This window comes from Salmo salar, chromosome 02 (assembly GCF_965601325.2).
Source record: "Salmo salar chromosome 02, fSalSal1, whole genome shotgun sequence".
In the NCBI taxonomy this organism is placed as follows: domain Eukaryota; kingdom Metazoa; phylum Chordata; class Actinopteri; order Salmoniformes; family Salmonidae; genus Salmo; species Salmo salar.
In genome coordinates this window covers 70324051-70337725 of record NC_138292.1, presented here as the reverse complement: position 1 = coordinate 70337725, position 13675 = coordinate 70324051, and the positions used below count along the sequence as shown (strand labels likewise).

General features: G+C 43.1%; 1 protein-coding gene across 5 annotated transcripts; it reads right to left on the bottom strand.

The window, feature by feature from the left end:
* Positions 1-6618: 6618 nt before the first annotated feature.
* On the bottom strand, positions 6619-9440 carry LOC106591023 (uncharacterized). Of its 5 annotated transcripts, none has more exons than XM_014182205.3 (5): positions 9204-9378; positions 8076-8172; positions 7774-7850; positions 7513-7688; positions 6619-7274 (listed from the first exon to the last, which is right to left on the bottom strand). In XM_014182205.3, the coding sequence occupies exons 2-5, from the start codon at positions 8095-8097 to the stop codon at positions 7208-7210; spliced, it is 342 nt and encodes a 113-aa protein (XP_014037680.3). In that variant the 5' UTR covers positions 8098-8172; positions 9204-9378; the 3' UTR covers positions 6619-7207. The 5 variants fall into 5 exon arrangements, 4 of the variants coding, with proteins under 4 accessions (XP_014037680.3, XP_014037669.1, XP_014037682.3 ...); XM_014182194.3 differs by having other exon boundaries at positions 6619-7067; positions 9204-9337; XM_014182207.3 differs by having other exon boundaries at positions 7774-7838; positions 9204-9327.
* Positions 9441-13675: the final 4235 nt, after the last annotated feature.

Genomic DNA, 13675 nt, shown 5'->3' with positions numbered 1-13675 from the left:
CAAGTCATAACAATTGAAAAAGCATGACATTTTCTTTTTACTTCAGTTGTCATCTTCCTTTCTTTTTTATAAACAGAGGACAAGTTAACACAATCTCTTGCTTACAGAGTAAGCCTGTCCGGTGGCTTGCACAGGGGCTCTGGGCTCTGACAGGGGTAGGATTAGGGCCACGAGCTGGAGAGCTTGGTGGGGTCGAAGCCTCACCTTCAGTTGGCTCATGTCTCAATTCTGCGCCTCTTACCCTTAGGCCTGGACTGTGATCCAGCTCATCTAGGTGAGTGTATGGCGTGTTCTGGTTTGTCTGCTCTGCTACGTGCAGATCCACCCGATTGCGACGATAGAGAGAGCCACCAACATCCACCAGGTAAGAACGTGGTGCAACTCTCTGTAGGCACGTGCCCAGCCTCCAAAGTCCTGTGTGGTCTCCCGGCAGCGGTTTCATCCTTATTGTTTCACCCACCTCCAGCTCTGGTAGGTCTCGAGCAGTCCGGTCGTAGAAGTACTTAGCAAGCTGCTTTCTGTGACGCAGTTTGTCCGTGACGCCAACCATGACGCAGGGCTCAAGTAGCTTGTTAGCTACGGGGATGGTAGTCTTCAGACGTCTGGACAGAAGGCGTTGTGCTGGGCTGCTGTCCATGTTTTCGGTGGGTGTGTTCCTCCACTGTAAGATTGCTTTCCATGGGTCGTTGCTGTCGCGCACGGCCCTGCATAACAGGTTTTTTGCAATCTTGACAGCTGACTCTGCCTTGCCATTTGCTTTTGGGTGTCTTGGAGAGGAGGTCACGTGGTCAAACTCCCATTCTGAGGCGAAACGCTTGAACTGTGCAGTGAATTGTGGGCCATTGTCCGTGATTACCTTGTCAGGCTGACCTTATCTTGCAAACTATGCCTTGCAGCGCTTTATGACCGTCTCTGCAGACAAGTCAGGGAGCAGTTGAATTTCCCAAAAGTCAGAGTAGTGATCAACAATGAGAAGATAGTATTTTTGTCTGTGGCTGAATAAGTCCACGCTGACGATTTGCCAGGCCCTTGTGGGCAGTACGTGTGACATCATGGTTTCCTTTTGCTGTTCATGAGCGTACTCGTTGCATGTGGTACAGTTGCTGACAAAGTCTTTAATTTCTGCTTGCATGTTTGGCAAGTATAATGTTTCACGAGCCTGGCGGTAGCATGCGTCACCTCCAACGTGACTGGAGTGTATGCGGGTAAGCATCTCTGGACGTAGTGATTTGGGAATAATGACCTTCTGACCTCTGAACAAGACGCCATTTTGCCCGCTGATCTCATCTCGAAAGGTCCAGTATTCTCTCACTGTGAAAGGTGTCTCCTCTTTCAGGTATGGCCAACCTGCGAGAGCCATGGACTTCAGTGATTGTAGGTGTTCGTCCTTGTCAGTGTGTTGCCTGATCTGGGCTAGGCGGTGATCTGTGACATTTAAGTAGTCTGCCTGATTGATCTGTTGAACATCTTGTTGTTCCTGCTGTAGCGAACAGATGGCCTGCCGCTGATAGGCAGTGCCTCTGCCTGTACATTGTGTTGTTTCCCTGCTCAGTGTGTCGCTGATGTACATCTCTGGTCCTGGCTTGTAAATGACCTTCAGGCTGTAGTTTTGCAGAGTCAGGAGCATGCTTTGAAGCCTCTTGGGCGCGTTGACGAGAGGTTTACTGAATATGGCAATGAGTGGTTTGTGGTCAGTTTCAGCGGTGACCAGCTCTCGACCATATAAGTAGTGATGGAATCGCTGACAGGAGAAGACGATGCTGAGGCACTCTTTCTCAATTTGTGCATAGTTCTGTTCGGTGGAGGTGAGCGCTCTCGAGGCAAACGCAACGGGCTGGCCTTCCTGCAAAAGGCAGCATCCAAGTCCCCTTTGGCTGGAGTCGCTCTGGATTGTGACAGGCTTCGTGACGTTGTAGTAGCGCAACACTGGCATGGATGAAGCCAGAGATTTCATCTCCTGCACAGCGGCCTCGTGCTTGGGTAGCCAGTGCCATGGTGTGTCTTTGTCCAGCAACCGGCGCAGAGGCTCACAGACTACCGATGAGTCGCTGTACTCCTTTTGCACCAGACGGGTTTGGCATGTCGAGGATCGCTCGGGCCTTGTCAGGGTCCGGCTTCAGGCCTTTTGCAGAGAGAATGTGGCCATGGAAGTGGACGTCTTTCACCTTGAACTGCAGCTTCTTCAGGCCAAGACCAAGCTTAACTGATCGACAGCGCTCCATCAGTGCCAGGAGCTTCACATCATGGTTGCGTTCTGCTTCTTCGTCTGTGTCACCACAGCCTACGATCAGGACATCATCGGCGATAGGTTCAATGCCCTTGAGCCCAGCCAGTAACTCGTGCTGCTTACGTTGGTATACCTCAGGCGCCACTGAGACACCAAACGGAAGCTTGAGCCAGCGTTTCCGACCCCAGGGGGTCCAGAAGGTAGTCATGAAGCTGCTTTCTTCGTCCAACTTGCATTGAAGGAATGCATCTCGGGCATCCACCAAGGTGAAAATCCTGGCCTTGGGAAGCTTGTAGAGGACATCCTCTAGTGTCGGCATGATGTAGTGGGATCGTTTCAGTGCTTGGTTCAGATGCTTTGGGTCGATGCAGACCCTCAGCTTCTCTGTTTTTTTCACTATGACCATATTGCTGATCCAGTCAGTTGGTTCGGTCACAGATGTCATGTGGCCATCGGCCTCATACTTGTCCAGCTGGGCCTTCACAGCCACTTTCATTGCAATGGGCACATTGCGAGGAGCACACTGGACTGGAGTGATGCTCTCATCCACTTCAAAGTGTACCTCCCCAGGCACTGATTCAACGGGCATGTTGAATACATTGTCATATCTGCTGAGTAGTTGTTCTTTGGACAGGGGTCCATGCTGGACATGATCCACAATGTGCAGGTAATTTGGTACAGTGAGCTGCATCAGTCCCAGGCGTTCGCATGTAGAGCCTGAGAGGAGAGGATGTTGACTGGTTTTCACAATCTCAAACTCCAGCTTGTGTTTGTGTCCCCGAATAACACATTCGGTCTCAAAGGTGCCCATAGAGCTCATTAGCTCTCCTGAGTACAGCTTTAGTCTAGTGTCGCTGGGCAATAGATGTGTGTCAGGTGCCAGACTGATTTTGTCTTTGTAGCTCATTACGTTGCATGTAGCACCGGAATCCAGTTGACATTGCTGTTGCTTGTTGTGTAATCGTAGTGTCACAAACCATTTCTTCCCTCTTGAGTGTACAGCCCCAATGGATTCATGCATGTAAATGTTACTTTCACTGTTCAGCTCTGAACATTGAGTGACATCATCAACACAGTGAATCTTGCCCTCACTCACCCTTCTTTTGAGACACACTTTTGCAAAGTGATTATTAGTTCCACAAACTCTGCATGGTTTTCCATAGGCAGGGCAGTGCTCTTTGCCACGTGTGTGTGTATTCCCACAGTATTTACATGCTACGGGGCTCTCTGTGTTCACCGTTCGTGGTGAATTACTCTGCCTCGATTGGTTTTGTCTGAATGTCTGCCTAGCAACAGCGTGAACAGTATCAACGAGCGTAGGGTTTCGATTTCCATTGCTCATGTCAGTGACTTCAGCAGTGCGGCACATTTCGATGGCAGTTACTAATGTTAAGCCTCTCTCTCTCTCAATAGACGCCGGCGCGTATCCTCATTTGCAATTCCCAGTACTATTTTGTCACGAATCAATTCATCTTTCAATCCCCCGTATTCACAAGTGGCGGATTTTTCTCTCAAACGGGTTACAAAGTTGTGTACTGACTCACCCTCTTCCTTTTTGCAGCTTCCGAAAACCAACCGCTCGTAAATGACGTTTCTGGCGGGTTTGAAGTAATTCTCCAATGTATTCAATATAGCCTTTGCATCACACTGTTGTCGCGCTGTGAGGGTGAGATTGTGCCGGTAGATATGCCTGCATTCGCTGCCCATTAAACTCCTCAGAGTTGCCGCTTGTACCTGGTTGGGTTTCTCATGTAGACCGGTCGCCAGCGAATTCATCCCTGAAATTGTCCCAATTAGTATTCCAGTCCCCTGTGAGAACCATGGGATTTGGTGGCGGAACGTTCGCTGCCATAGCGATGGAATAGGAGATTTCTTTGCCTTCAGTCATCGAGGTAGGTAGTGATGCAAGCTAACAACGAGTTGATCAGTGTTGTGAGTAGGAAACGGCGTGTGTTCGCATATGGAACGTAACTGCGCCTATACTGTACTTAAATACAAAAATAACAAACGTGTGGTTTTCGAGCCACTTCTGATACCATGTTTTAGTATGATATATTGGATAAAGTAATAAAGACAGACACCAATGGCTAGTTCAATTGCCTTGTTCATGCATTGTAGAAATCCCTACACGGGAGTCCGGGGAACAGTCCGGCTAGTCGATTACCTAACAACTAGACTCCGTAACATCAAACTGCCGACGCGTTCACATCACGTGACATGTACAGGTCATGCAGACGTAGTGTTGACGTGTCAGTTTACCATCAACACCTTATATGCCTATTTCTCGCATCAATAGAAACACAAGGGCTTCTTGGTAGCCTAGTGGTTAGAGCGTTTGGCCAGTAATTGTAATTTGCTGGATCAAATCCCAAAACTGACAAGATGAACTCTTGTTTGTCGTTTTGCCCGAGCAAGGCAGTAAGCCCATTGTGCCCCGGGTGATGAATACGTGGATTTCGATTAAGGCAGCCCCCCGCACCTCCTCTGATTCAGAGGGGTTGGATTAAATGCGGAAGACACATTTCAGTTGAATGCATTCAGTTGTACAACTGACTAGGTATTCCCCTTTCCTTTTCTTTGTTGGGGGTAGTCTAGGTCTCTAGTGTCGCATTCAAAACAACTCGGAAGTCAGCAATTGATGATCTTCCGACTTCAGTGCATTCTAGACAACTGGGAACTCAGACTTGGATTTTTGTTTTGAACAGTCATCCAACTCGGAATCTCAGGCATCTTTCTCTGACCTGAAAATCACTGATGTCATGATTTGACCTTGTTTTCATAATCCCTGTCACCATGCAATCCTTCTATACATTTATGTGGAGATGTCTTATGGTTACATTTACATTTAAGTCATTTAGCAGACGCTCTTATCCAGAGCGACTTACAAATTGGTGCATTCACTTTATGATATCCAGTGGAACAACCACTTTACAATAATGCATCTAAATCTTTTAAGGGGGGGGGGGGGTAGAAGGATTACTTTATCCTATCCCAGGTATTCCTTAAAGAGGTGGGGTTTCAGGTGTCTCCGGAAGGTGGTGATTGACTCCGCTGTCCTGGCGTCGTGAGGGAGCTTGTTCCACCATTGGGGTGCCAGAGCAGCGAACAGTTTTGACTGGGCTGAGCGGGAACTGTGCTTCCTCAGAGGTAGGGGGGCCAGCAGGCCAGAGGTGGATGAACGCAGTGCCCTTGTTTGGGTGTAGGGCCTGATCAGAGCCTGAAGGTATGGAGGTGCCGTTCCCCTCACAGCTCCGTAGGCAAGCACCATGGTCTTATAGCGGATGCGAGCTTCAACTGGAAGCCAGCGGAGGAGCGGGGTGACGTGAGAGAACTTGGGAAGGTTGAACACCAGACGGGCTGCCTGGTTAAAAGCAGGGTTCGAATTGAGAGGGTATGTGAGGATATAGGCCTTGTTAAATAAACGTACAAAAAGCATTGGCTACGACTTGTTTGCTTTGCCATAGGAAAAGCAATGGTCCAGATTTTATAAAGCGATCTAGGCTATAACAATGTTAAACTCCACAACTATTTCTACAGTCTACGAGCCTATCGACGGTCTTGCGCAGCCTGAACATCCCAGGAAAATGTAGCTAGTGAATTAAATGCTCTGCGATGTAAAGCTATGTCTAATGCAAAATACCATAAAGTTATATTCGGTATGGGTCTACATATAGACCAAACAGCTTAACAGATAAAAACATTTGCTATTCAGGAGAATCCCATTGAATTAGGCTATTCATTTAAGTGCAGTTGCGTTCTCAGGCATATTCTTAGGCTAAACGGAACTGAAAACACCCTAGCCTGTTTCAATCACAGATCATGATGAAGCCTGAACATTTAAGCTGTTTGTCATTGATTTAGCCCACAATTGCCTAGCATTGATACACACGAAGACCTATATTTAATCTGGAATTGACAAACAAAAGCCTGACTAGGATCCCGAATTTCCCCCACGGCATATTACCAATTAGGCTAAATGTATTCCTATTTATTTGCATAGGCTAACCATTGCGATTAATGTTTTTACCATATTCTGCTTTTTTTAGGAATAAACAGGAATCAGGGTAAACAATATCATTTAATTCCCCCCACACATTGTCACTTACCTTACAGATCATAAAGTGAACTCATTTCCACTCCATATGAAAATACATTTGATTCATACACTGGCTTGTCTGGCTGGCATGTTCCATTTTAAACAGGCATTTCCTTACCTACACTGAAATAATTTTAATCCTCACTTATGATCTTAGAAAATCATAACTCATTAGTACACTCTTGTGGTTGAATATATATTGTATGTCTCATGATACAATTAATAATGTTGAACTAACAAATACCATCAAGGGATACTTACAATTCAGAATAACAAACACCTTATGAAACAGCTGTGAAAACCAATATAGCAATATTTTTGATTTAAATACATAACCATTGATATTATGTTGGTACATGTGTGTCAATTTACTTTCAGATTTTTTGTACACTCACATGGCAATAAGACTGAAATACAGAATTCTGGTGTGTGGAATAGAGTGGGTTTTGTGTGGATGGGAGGTTCTGCCTGTCACTTGTTTTCAGCAGGTAGTGGACTCAGAGGGAAAGTGCAAAGTCCAGGCGCTGCAGCCCTCTTTGTTCTGAGTGTTTGCAGTGCTAGTGTTTTTAGCTAATCTGTGCAGCTCACATTATGTGCCCAATATGATAGTTGTCTTGCTCTTTCTTAGCAGATAATGACAACATGACAATAACAGTAGCTGATGTAATGAAAAGTTGGAGGGTGGATGGTAATGGAAGACATGAGATGGATCCATGTCTGGGTGTTAGGCAGAACCCATAGGTCCTGGAGAACAGGAGCAGAGAAAAGGGAACAGGGTAGGAGACAGACGTAAACAAGCAAACACACAGGTTAAATGATTCAGGTATGTAATAACAATTATTGAATGATTTAATTTAAAATGTTTTATTAGACATGCAATAATGTTAATGGCAGGTAGGAAAGAAAGGATAGCCGTCTTTTGATGTCAGTGGAGTTGGTAAGGGATGATGCCTGGAAAAGATAGAGATGAGTTGTGAGAAACTCCAGGGTGGCGTCATGACCACTGGAGTCATACACCTTAACAGTACCTACCTGGAAGTGGCGGTTACTTAACGTGACCCAGTGGTTAGCCTTGAGATTGACTATTTGGAGAAAACCCTGGGCCAGCGTTGGTACTGCTGAGAGCATGGTGATGCCGCCTATCACGAGGCAGCAAATGCAAATAGTTATCGGAGATTTTTCTATTCACCTTAACGGATGTTGACCCCAGCTAGGAGCGAAAGAGCACCAAGCTTTCCTGGGTCTCGCCTTCCCTTCGTCCTTCTTCAAAGCCAAGTCATTCACCCAGATGTCGAAGCACTTGGTCCTCTTGATTCTTCTCAGGTGGCTCTCGTTCTCATGCACCCTGTCCATGTTCAGTCTCACCTTGATTGATAATAGAAATCCAATTATTACAAATACATCTCTTGGAAGGCCAGAAAATACATTTACAGCATACAATAATTATTACCTGGTCAAAAACCTCCACATCCTTCTCAGTCCGTGCCTGAAGGTGGTCTTCGAAGGCGTTCTGATCTGGTTTGACAACTTCCACATCAGGTGGAGTATCAGTGACAAAGTACATTATACAAAAAACAGCAAAAGAAAAACGCTAAGTCAATCAATAAATATATATACTACAATATATGCAATGTTATATACAATTGCATTGTTTACCTCAGTTAACTGCTGCGGCTCCCCTCCATATAGCAGGCGATATAGTCAATACTCTGGAGGCCTGGACACTGCTGTGTTGTGTGAAAAGATAATTACCTTCAGATTGTCCTTCCACCATTCCTGGTACCCGTCAAGGGACTTGCCAATGGCAGTCCCGTTGGTCTGTTCATCCAAACGTGTAGTCACCATACATCTACACATTAAATATAAAACTCACTGTAGTATCAGTGTCAAATTCGAAAAAACTCAAAATTACTGGACGCCTATGCGAAACAATGCTACCTTCCTGGTCCCGTCCCTCAAGTCATTGAGTCAACAAAGGAAGGAGTAATGGATGGATAGTTCATTTATTTCCAAAGCTGCAATCATGGGACACACAGTATGGATGAATGATGAGCAGTCGACGGGATAGAAATAGCACTCCTAAAGTAGATTAATTTTCAAGTTAGCTGCCAATTTGAGAGGGAACGTTAGCTAGCATAAAACCCACATGGCAAATATCAGAGTGGTTTATTTGACGCTAAACCAACAACATTAGTTACTAATAACATAAATTGCGATTTAAAAGGTGGATTTTGTGATGTAATGTCAACTTTATACATTTCTATCCCGGGACCATTCAACGTTCAACTCACCCACAGCAATTCTCCATAGATCTGCTGTGGATTACCTAGAATCCCATACCTTTATCACTGAGTGTATTAGACAATGTAAGCACACTAATCCACCAGGAGGTGGCATAATACCCATTTTATGCAGGATCTTAACAATTTAATTACACTGTTACACAACAACCATTACATTAATAATGACATTGACTAAAACCAACAAGGCTAGAGCGAACTACTATATCACTTAGCCAAGCTAAATTTGGTTAGCATCAAGCTAGCGACCTGTTAAACGTGATTTTCGTACAAATAAACATTTTTTAGCGACATCACATATTTACATATATTACCTAAAGTAAACTGAGCCTTTGTTCATTGAAAATAAAACATATTGGATCTAAAAAGTTGAAGAAAAAAAAGTACAGAAAGTTGATGTTGATCCCTTCTTATTCATATAAACCATTAACGTTAGCAGTTTAGCCTAACTCCATTAACTTACAACGGAGAAAATACGCTGTTAAAACTGCCTTCAAACATCACCAAACTCATGGACTACGTAATTAACCATGTTACCTCAATACTTTTAAGTCATATTGCATTTTCGCACATTACATACCTGAATTAATAGGGTAAAATGATGAGACGGAGAAATGTTCGTTTTCAGAACTAGTCAATCTCCATCATGAAGAAGAAACGTTAAATATATCACTAACTCACCTAATTGACGTAACAGCTCCCCTAGCGGCAGTACTTATGTACTTACATTACATGCACATTCCTGGGAAACAAAATAAAATATTCACATGGCACATACACATGGCATATGCTTGAGTATCACTTTGACATCTCTGATCTGCTTGCCTCAATAAATTAATACTAGAACATTGGTAGCCAGGATTAGCTATTTCAAATCAAATAAAATGTTGTCACATTCGCCGAATACAACAAGTGTAAACCTTAACGTGAAATGCATACTTACATGCCCTAACCAACAGTGCAGTTCAAGAAGAGTTAAGAAAATATTTACAAAATAAACTAAAGTAAAAAATTTAATAAAAAATAATAAAAAGTAACATAATAACATAACAATAATGAGGCTATATACAGGGGGTATCGGTACCGAGTCAGTGTGCAGGGGTACAGACAGGAGAGTTGAGGTAATTTGTACATGTAGGTAGGGTTGAAGTGACTATGCATAGATAAAAAACAGTGAGTCACAGCATTGCACAAAACAAATGGAGGGGGGTCAATCTAGCAGCAGCAGCGTATCTAGTCTCCTAATAATTGCATATCGGTGCAAGTTAGACAAGTCATCTTTGGTTTGCATGTTTTAAAAAAATATATATTTTCATTTATTATTTATTTAACTAGGCAAGCCAGTTAAGAACAGATTCTAATATACAATGACAACCTACACCGGCCAAACCCTAACCCAGACAACGCTGGGCCAATTGTGCGCTGCCCTATGGGACTCCCAATCACGGCCGGTTGTGCTGCTGTTTCCTGAAGTACACGATCATCTCTTTCGTTTTGTTGACGTTGACTGAGAGGTTCTTTTCCTGACACCACACTCCGAGGCCCTCACCTCCTCCCTGTAGGCCGTCTCGTCGTTGTTGGTAATCAGGCCAATGTTGAGTGATCACACATGCCTCAGCACACATACTTACTTTGCCTGATTGCAAATGCATGCTAAAAGTGGGGATGTTTCATAGTACTTTTGATTAACTCACCGCCACCAATGACATTTATTTTTCACAGATATCCACGGAACCACAACTGCAATATAGGCCTACACTCAAATAAAAAGGTGCTATCTACAAACTAACAGGATTCTTCCGCTGTCCCCATAGGAAACCCCTTTTTTGTTCCAGGTAGAACCCCTTCTGTGTCTAGGTAGAACACTTTTGCAACCTTGAACCAAAAAGTTCTCCCCTTTGGTGACAGCCAAAGAACCCTGTTGGAACCCCTTTCTCGAAGAGTGTACTCAACAAGTTTAGCCTGTTAAGTTTACACCATTTCATTCTGTACTCAAACATCTGCCTGGTATTCAAGATAACATGCAACATAGCACTACCACCGAAACCAGGTTTTCATCAACCTCTGCTCAGACTTAAATCGCAGTGTTCCAAGAACCTCCACCAGGTGTGACTGTTGTCATGACGTTGGCCTGTGGGTAAGGTTTATGACCCCCCCCCCCCCATAAATACCTTTCTCCCTTCCCCTCTCTGAATCTACTGAAGGACTTGAATAGCCTGTGTTAAATATAGAGAGTCTGGGAACATCAAACAAATGGGGAAAGGAACCATATTTTGTTAATAAAACCAGTTGGAAATATGCTTGATAACGTAATGAGTATGGATTTCATTTCAGTTGTCATCTGAGACATTATGATTGATGACAGGACGACATAAACTGTACCTGGGAAAGTATCCACCCTCTAGTTATCAGAGTCACATGGAATTGTTATGCAATTGAAATGTTTGATATGGAAATTGTTTGTTAGGAGATGAAATGTAATTTTAGCTTCCAAATGAGAGAATTGGGTTTTCATAAGGAAAGTGCCCTGCTCGATCAGTGGCCCAACCCTGTGAAGAGACAGGGGTTATAAACGATGAAACACCTCCCTCCCCCTCTCCACTATATAAGCCTTTGACGAAAATATAACCAGTGGTTCCAGTACGGGAGGTCTGCAGCCTCTACGTTAGAAGGACACACATGTCAAGTACAGAACTAAGCCAACCTCGGCGTGAGCTCTGGTATGAACTGGTATGAACTTTGAGCTTTTTCACTACAGAAGTGCTACTTCCTAGCCGTTGAGTTAGCAGCAGCCGCTGTAGCGTGGGCTAGGAAAGGACGGACGACGGATCCAGTCTAACAGACGGACGAAGATACCACCACGTATCCAATTTACCACCAGAGACATTCTTGCGAGGACAGGAAGGTCTGTTGGCCAACCCGGCCAGCATCTACGACCAATCTACCGAAGCGCAGCTCAGAGTAAATATTTATTGCATTTTCCTTTTCCAAATGGGTGGTAATTTAGAATGCATAAGATAATGTATTTACGATAGCCTAGCTGCTGTTTCTGTGTTCCTAAATCTTCCCGCTCTTTCATTCAAGCCCAACCCCCTTTCCTTTGTGTAACCAGCTTTCATACAGGTTCCGTTCACCAGGGGTGCATTCTGTATGACATCATTGTATTCTGTGTATTTGTAATTCTGTGTGATTAGTTAGGTATTTAGTAAATAAATAATTAAACCCAATTTTGTATTGCTGATTCAACTTGTTAGCCAGGGTTCGTGAAGATAACCAAGAATTTACAACTTTCATTATGAGACTGAAAATAAGACAAGGGTTAATATTGACTACTATCGATGTAAAATATTACAAAGTATTTTAAGAGTTTATTCGGAAGATAACGGCTCTATAAACGTTCTTCCGTGGTGCCCCGACTTTCTAGTTAATTACATTTACATGATTAGCTTAATCAGGTAATATTAATTACAGAGAAATCATTTTATAAGTTAGCATGTCATATCACTTAATCCGGCATAGCCAAAGACACGACACTGTAGTATCCTCAACGGACAAAAAGGAGGCACAAGAGGCACCCCACACTCATTTTAGATCCCAAGTGGTCTTTATTTTCATACTGTATGCTCTCACTCTCATCACTATCTCCTTTGCCATCTTATCAAGTATTTACTTGGAACTCCATCCACACACACACACACACACACACACACACACACACACACACACACACACACACTATAGCATCTTGCTTACATTTCTCACATTTTAGGCATCCAGCTGAGGCCTTGGATGGATCATGTTATTCTGAGATGGGCACAGGGGTATATGTACAGTCATTGTTAGTGTGGTGGCAAAGTAGTTGAACAGGAGAAGAGGATGTGGTTACTTGTGGAGGGAGAACATTGAGGTTGAGTGGGTTGAGCATCTGCAGTGAAACTGATTGGTTGCTCTGGCTCATCACATCTTGACTAAAAGATTTAGAAATGAGTTTGACATTGCCATAGTTCAACAGCTGAAGAGCCATCATTAACATACTCCCAGAGATAGCAATATATTCAGTATTCACTGAATGAAGTAGCCTACCCATCCCCATTTACAATTGTATTCATCAATTAAATAAATGATACTATAGCACATTCAATTACATTATTATTGTAGACTATAGACTACTGCTGTATCTACCTTGTATAATAACGTAATCATTGAATTAAATAGCGTACCATCGACATTTACAATTGAATGGATCAATTAGATAAATAATACTAGCAAGCACATACAGTTATACTGTTGTAGAATAGGCTACTACTGTATCCACACTATATTAGGTATACTGTTGTGATATTGTCAGGCATGATTTTAGGTCTTCGATCGAAGTTGCATGTTGTACCTCGTTTCCCTTCAGTGAAAAGTAGTTATTTCATTTAAAATTGAATGAATCCATTAAATAAATAATACTAGCACATCAAATTACGTTATTGTACAATTGCAATCTCCGCTATCGAGAAAGTAAATAATATTGCCTACGTGCTTTCGACAATACGTTATCAACAAAAAAGTATTATTTTCAAAGAAACCAAATTTGCCTTAACACTGTAGACCTAAATATTTCCTAACGATATCACAACTTAAATATATCCTACTTACTCCTCAATCGGATCAAGGACATCTTGGTAATTATTTTCATCGTCTCAAATAATAAACTCTGAAGTTTTTCGTACGATGTACCCAATGATTAATGAAAACTTGCTATGTCCTCATTGTGGTTTTACAGACGTGTTTAATAGATCTTATTTATACACTTTTGTAATATTTATGAAATGCATATTGTTATGTTTGGTAGCACTTATTTGTTTTTCCTTTGCCTCCAACCCCTTTCGATGTGTGGAACGGATGTGGGTGGGGCTAGGTCTGCATAAGGGTGCTAATTTCCAAAAAAAGCTCTGATGAAGGCCGTGAGGCCGATACGTAAGCTTAATAAATATCAGTGATACTATCAAGAGCAGTGTGCTGTTTCCTTTTTCCTTCATCGTCTCAAATAAGGAAACTATCTGG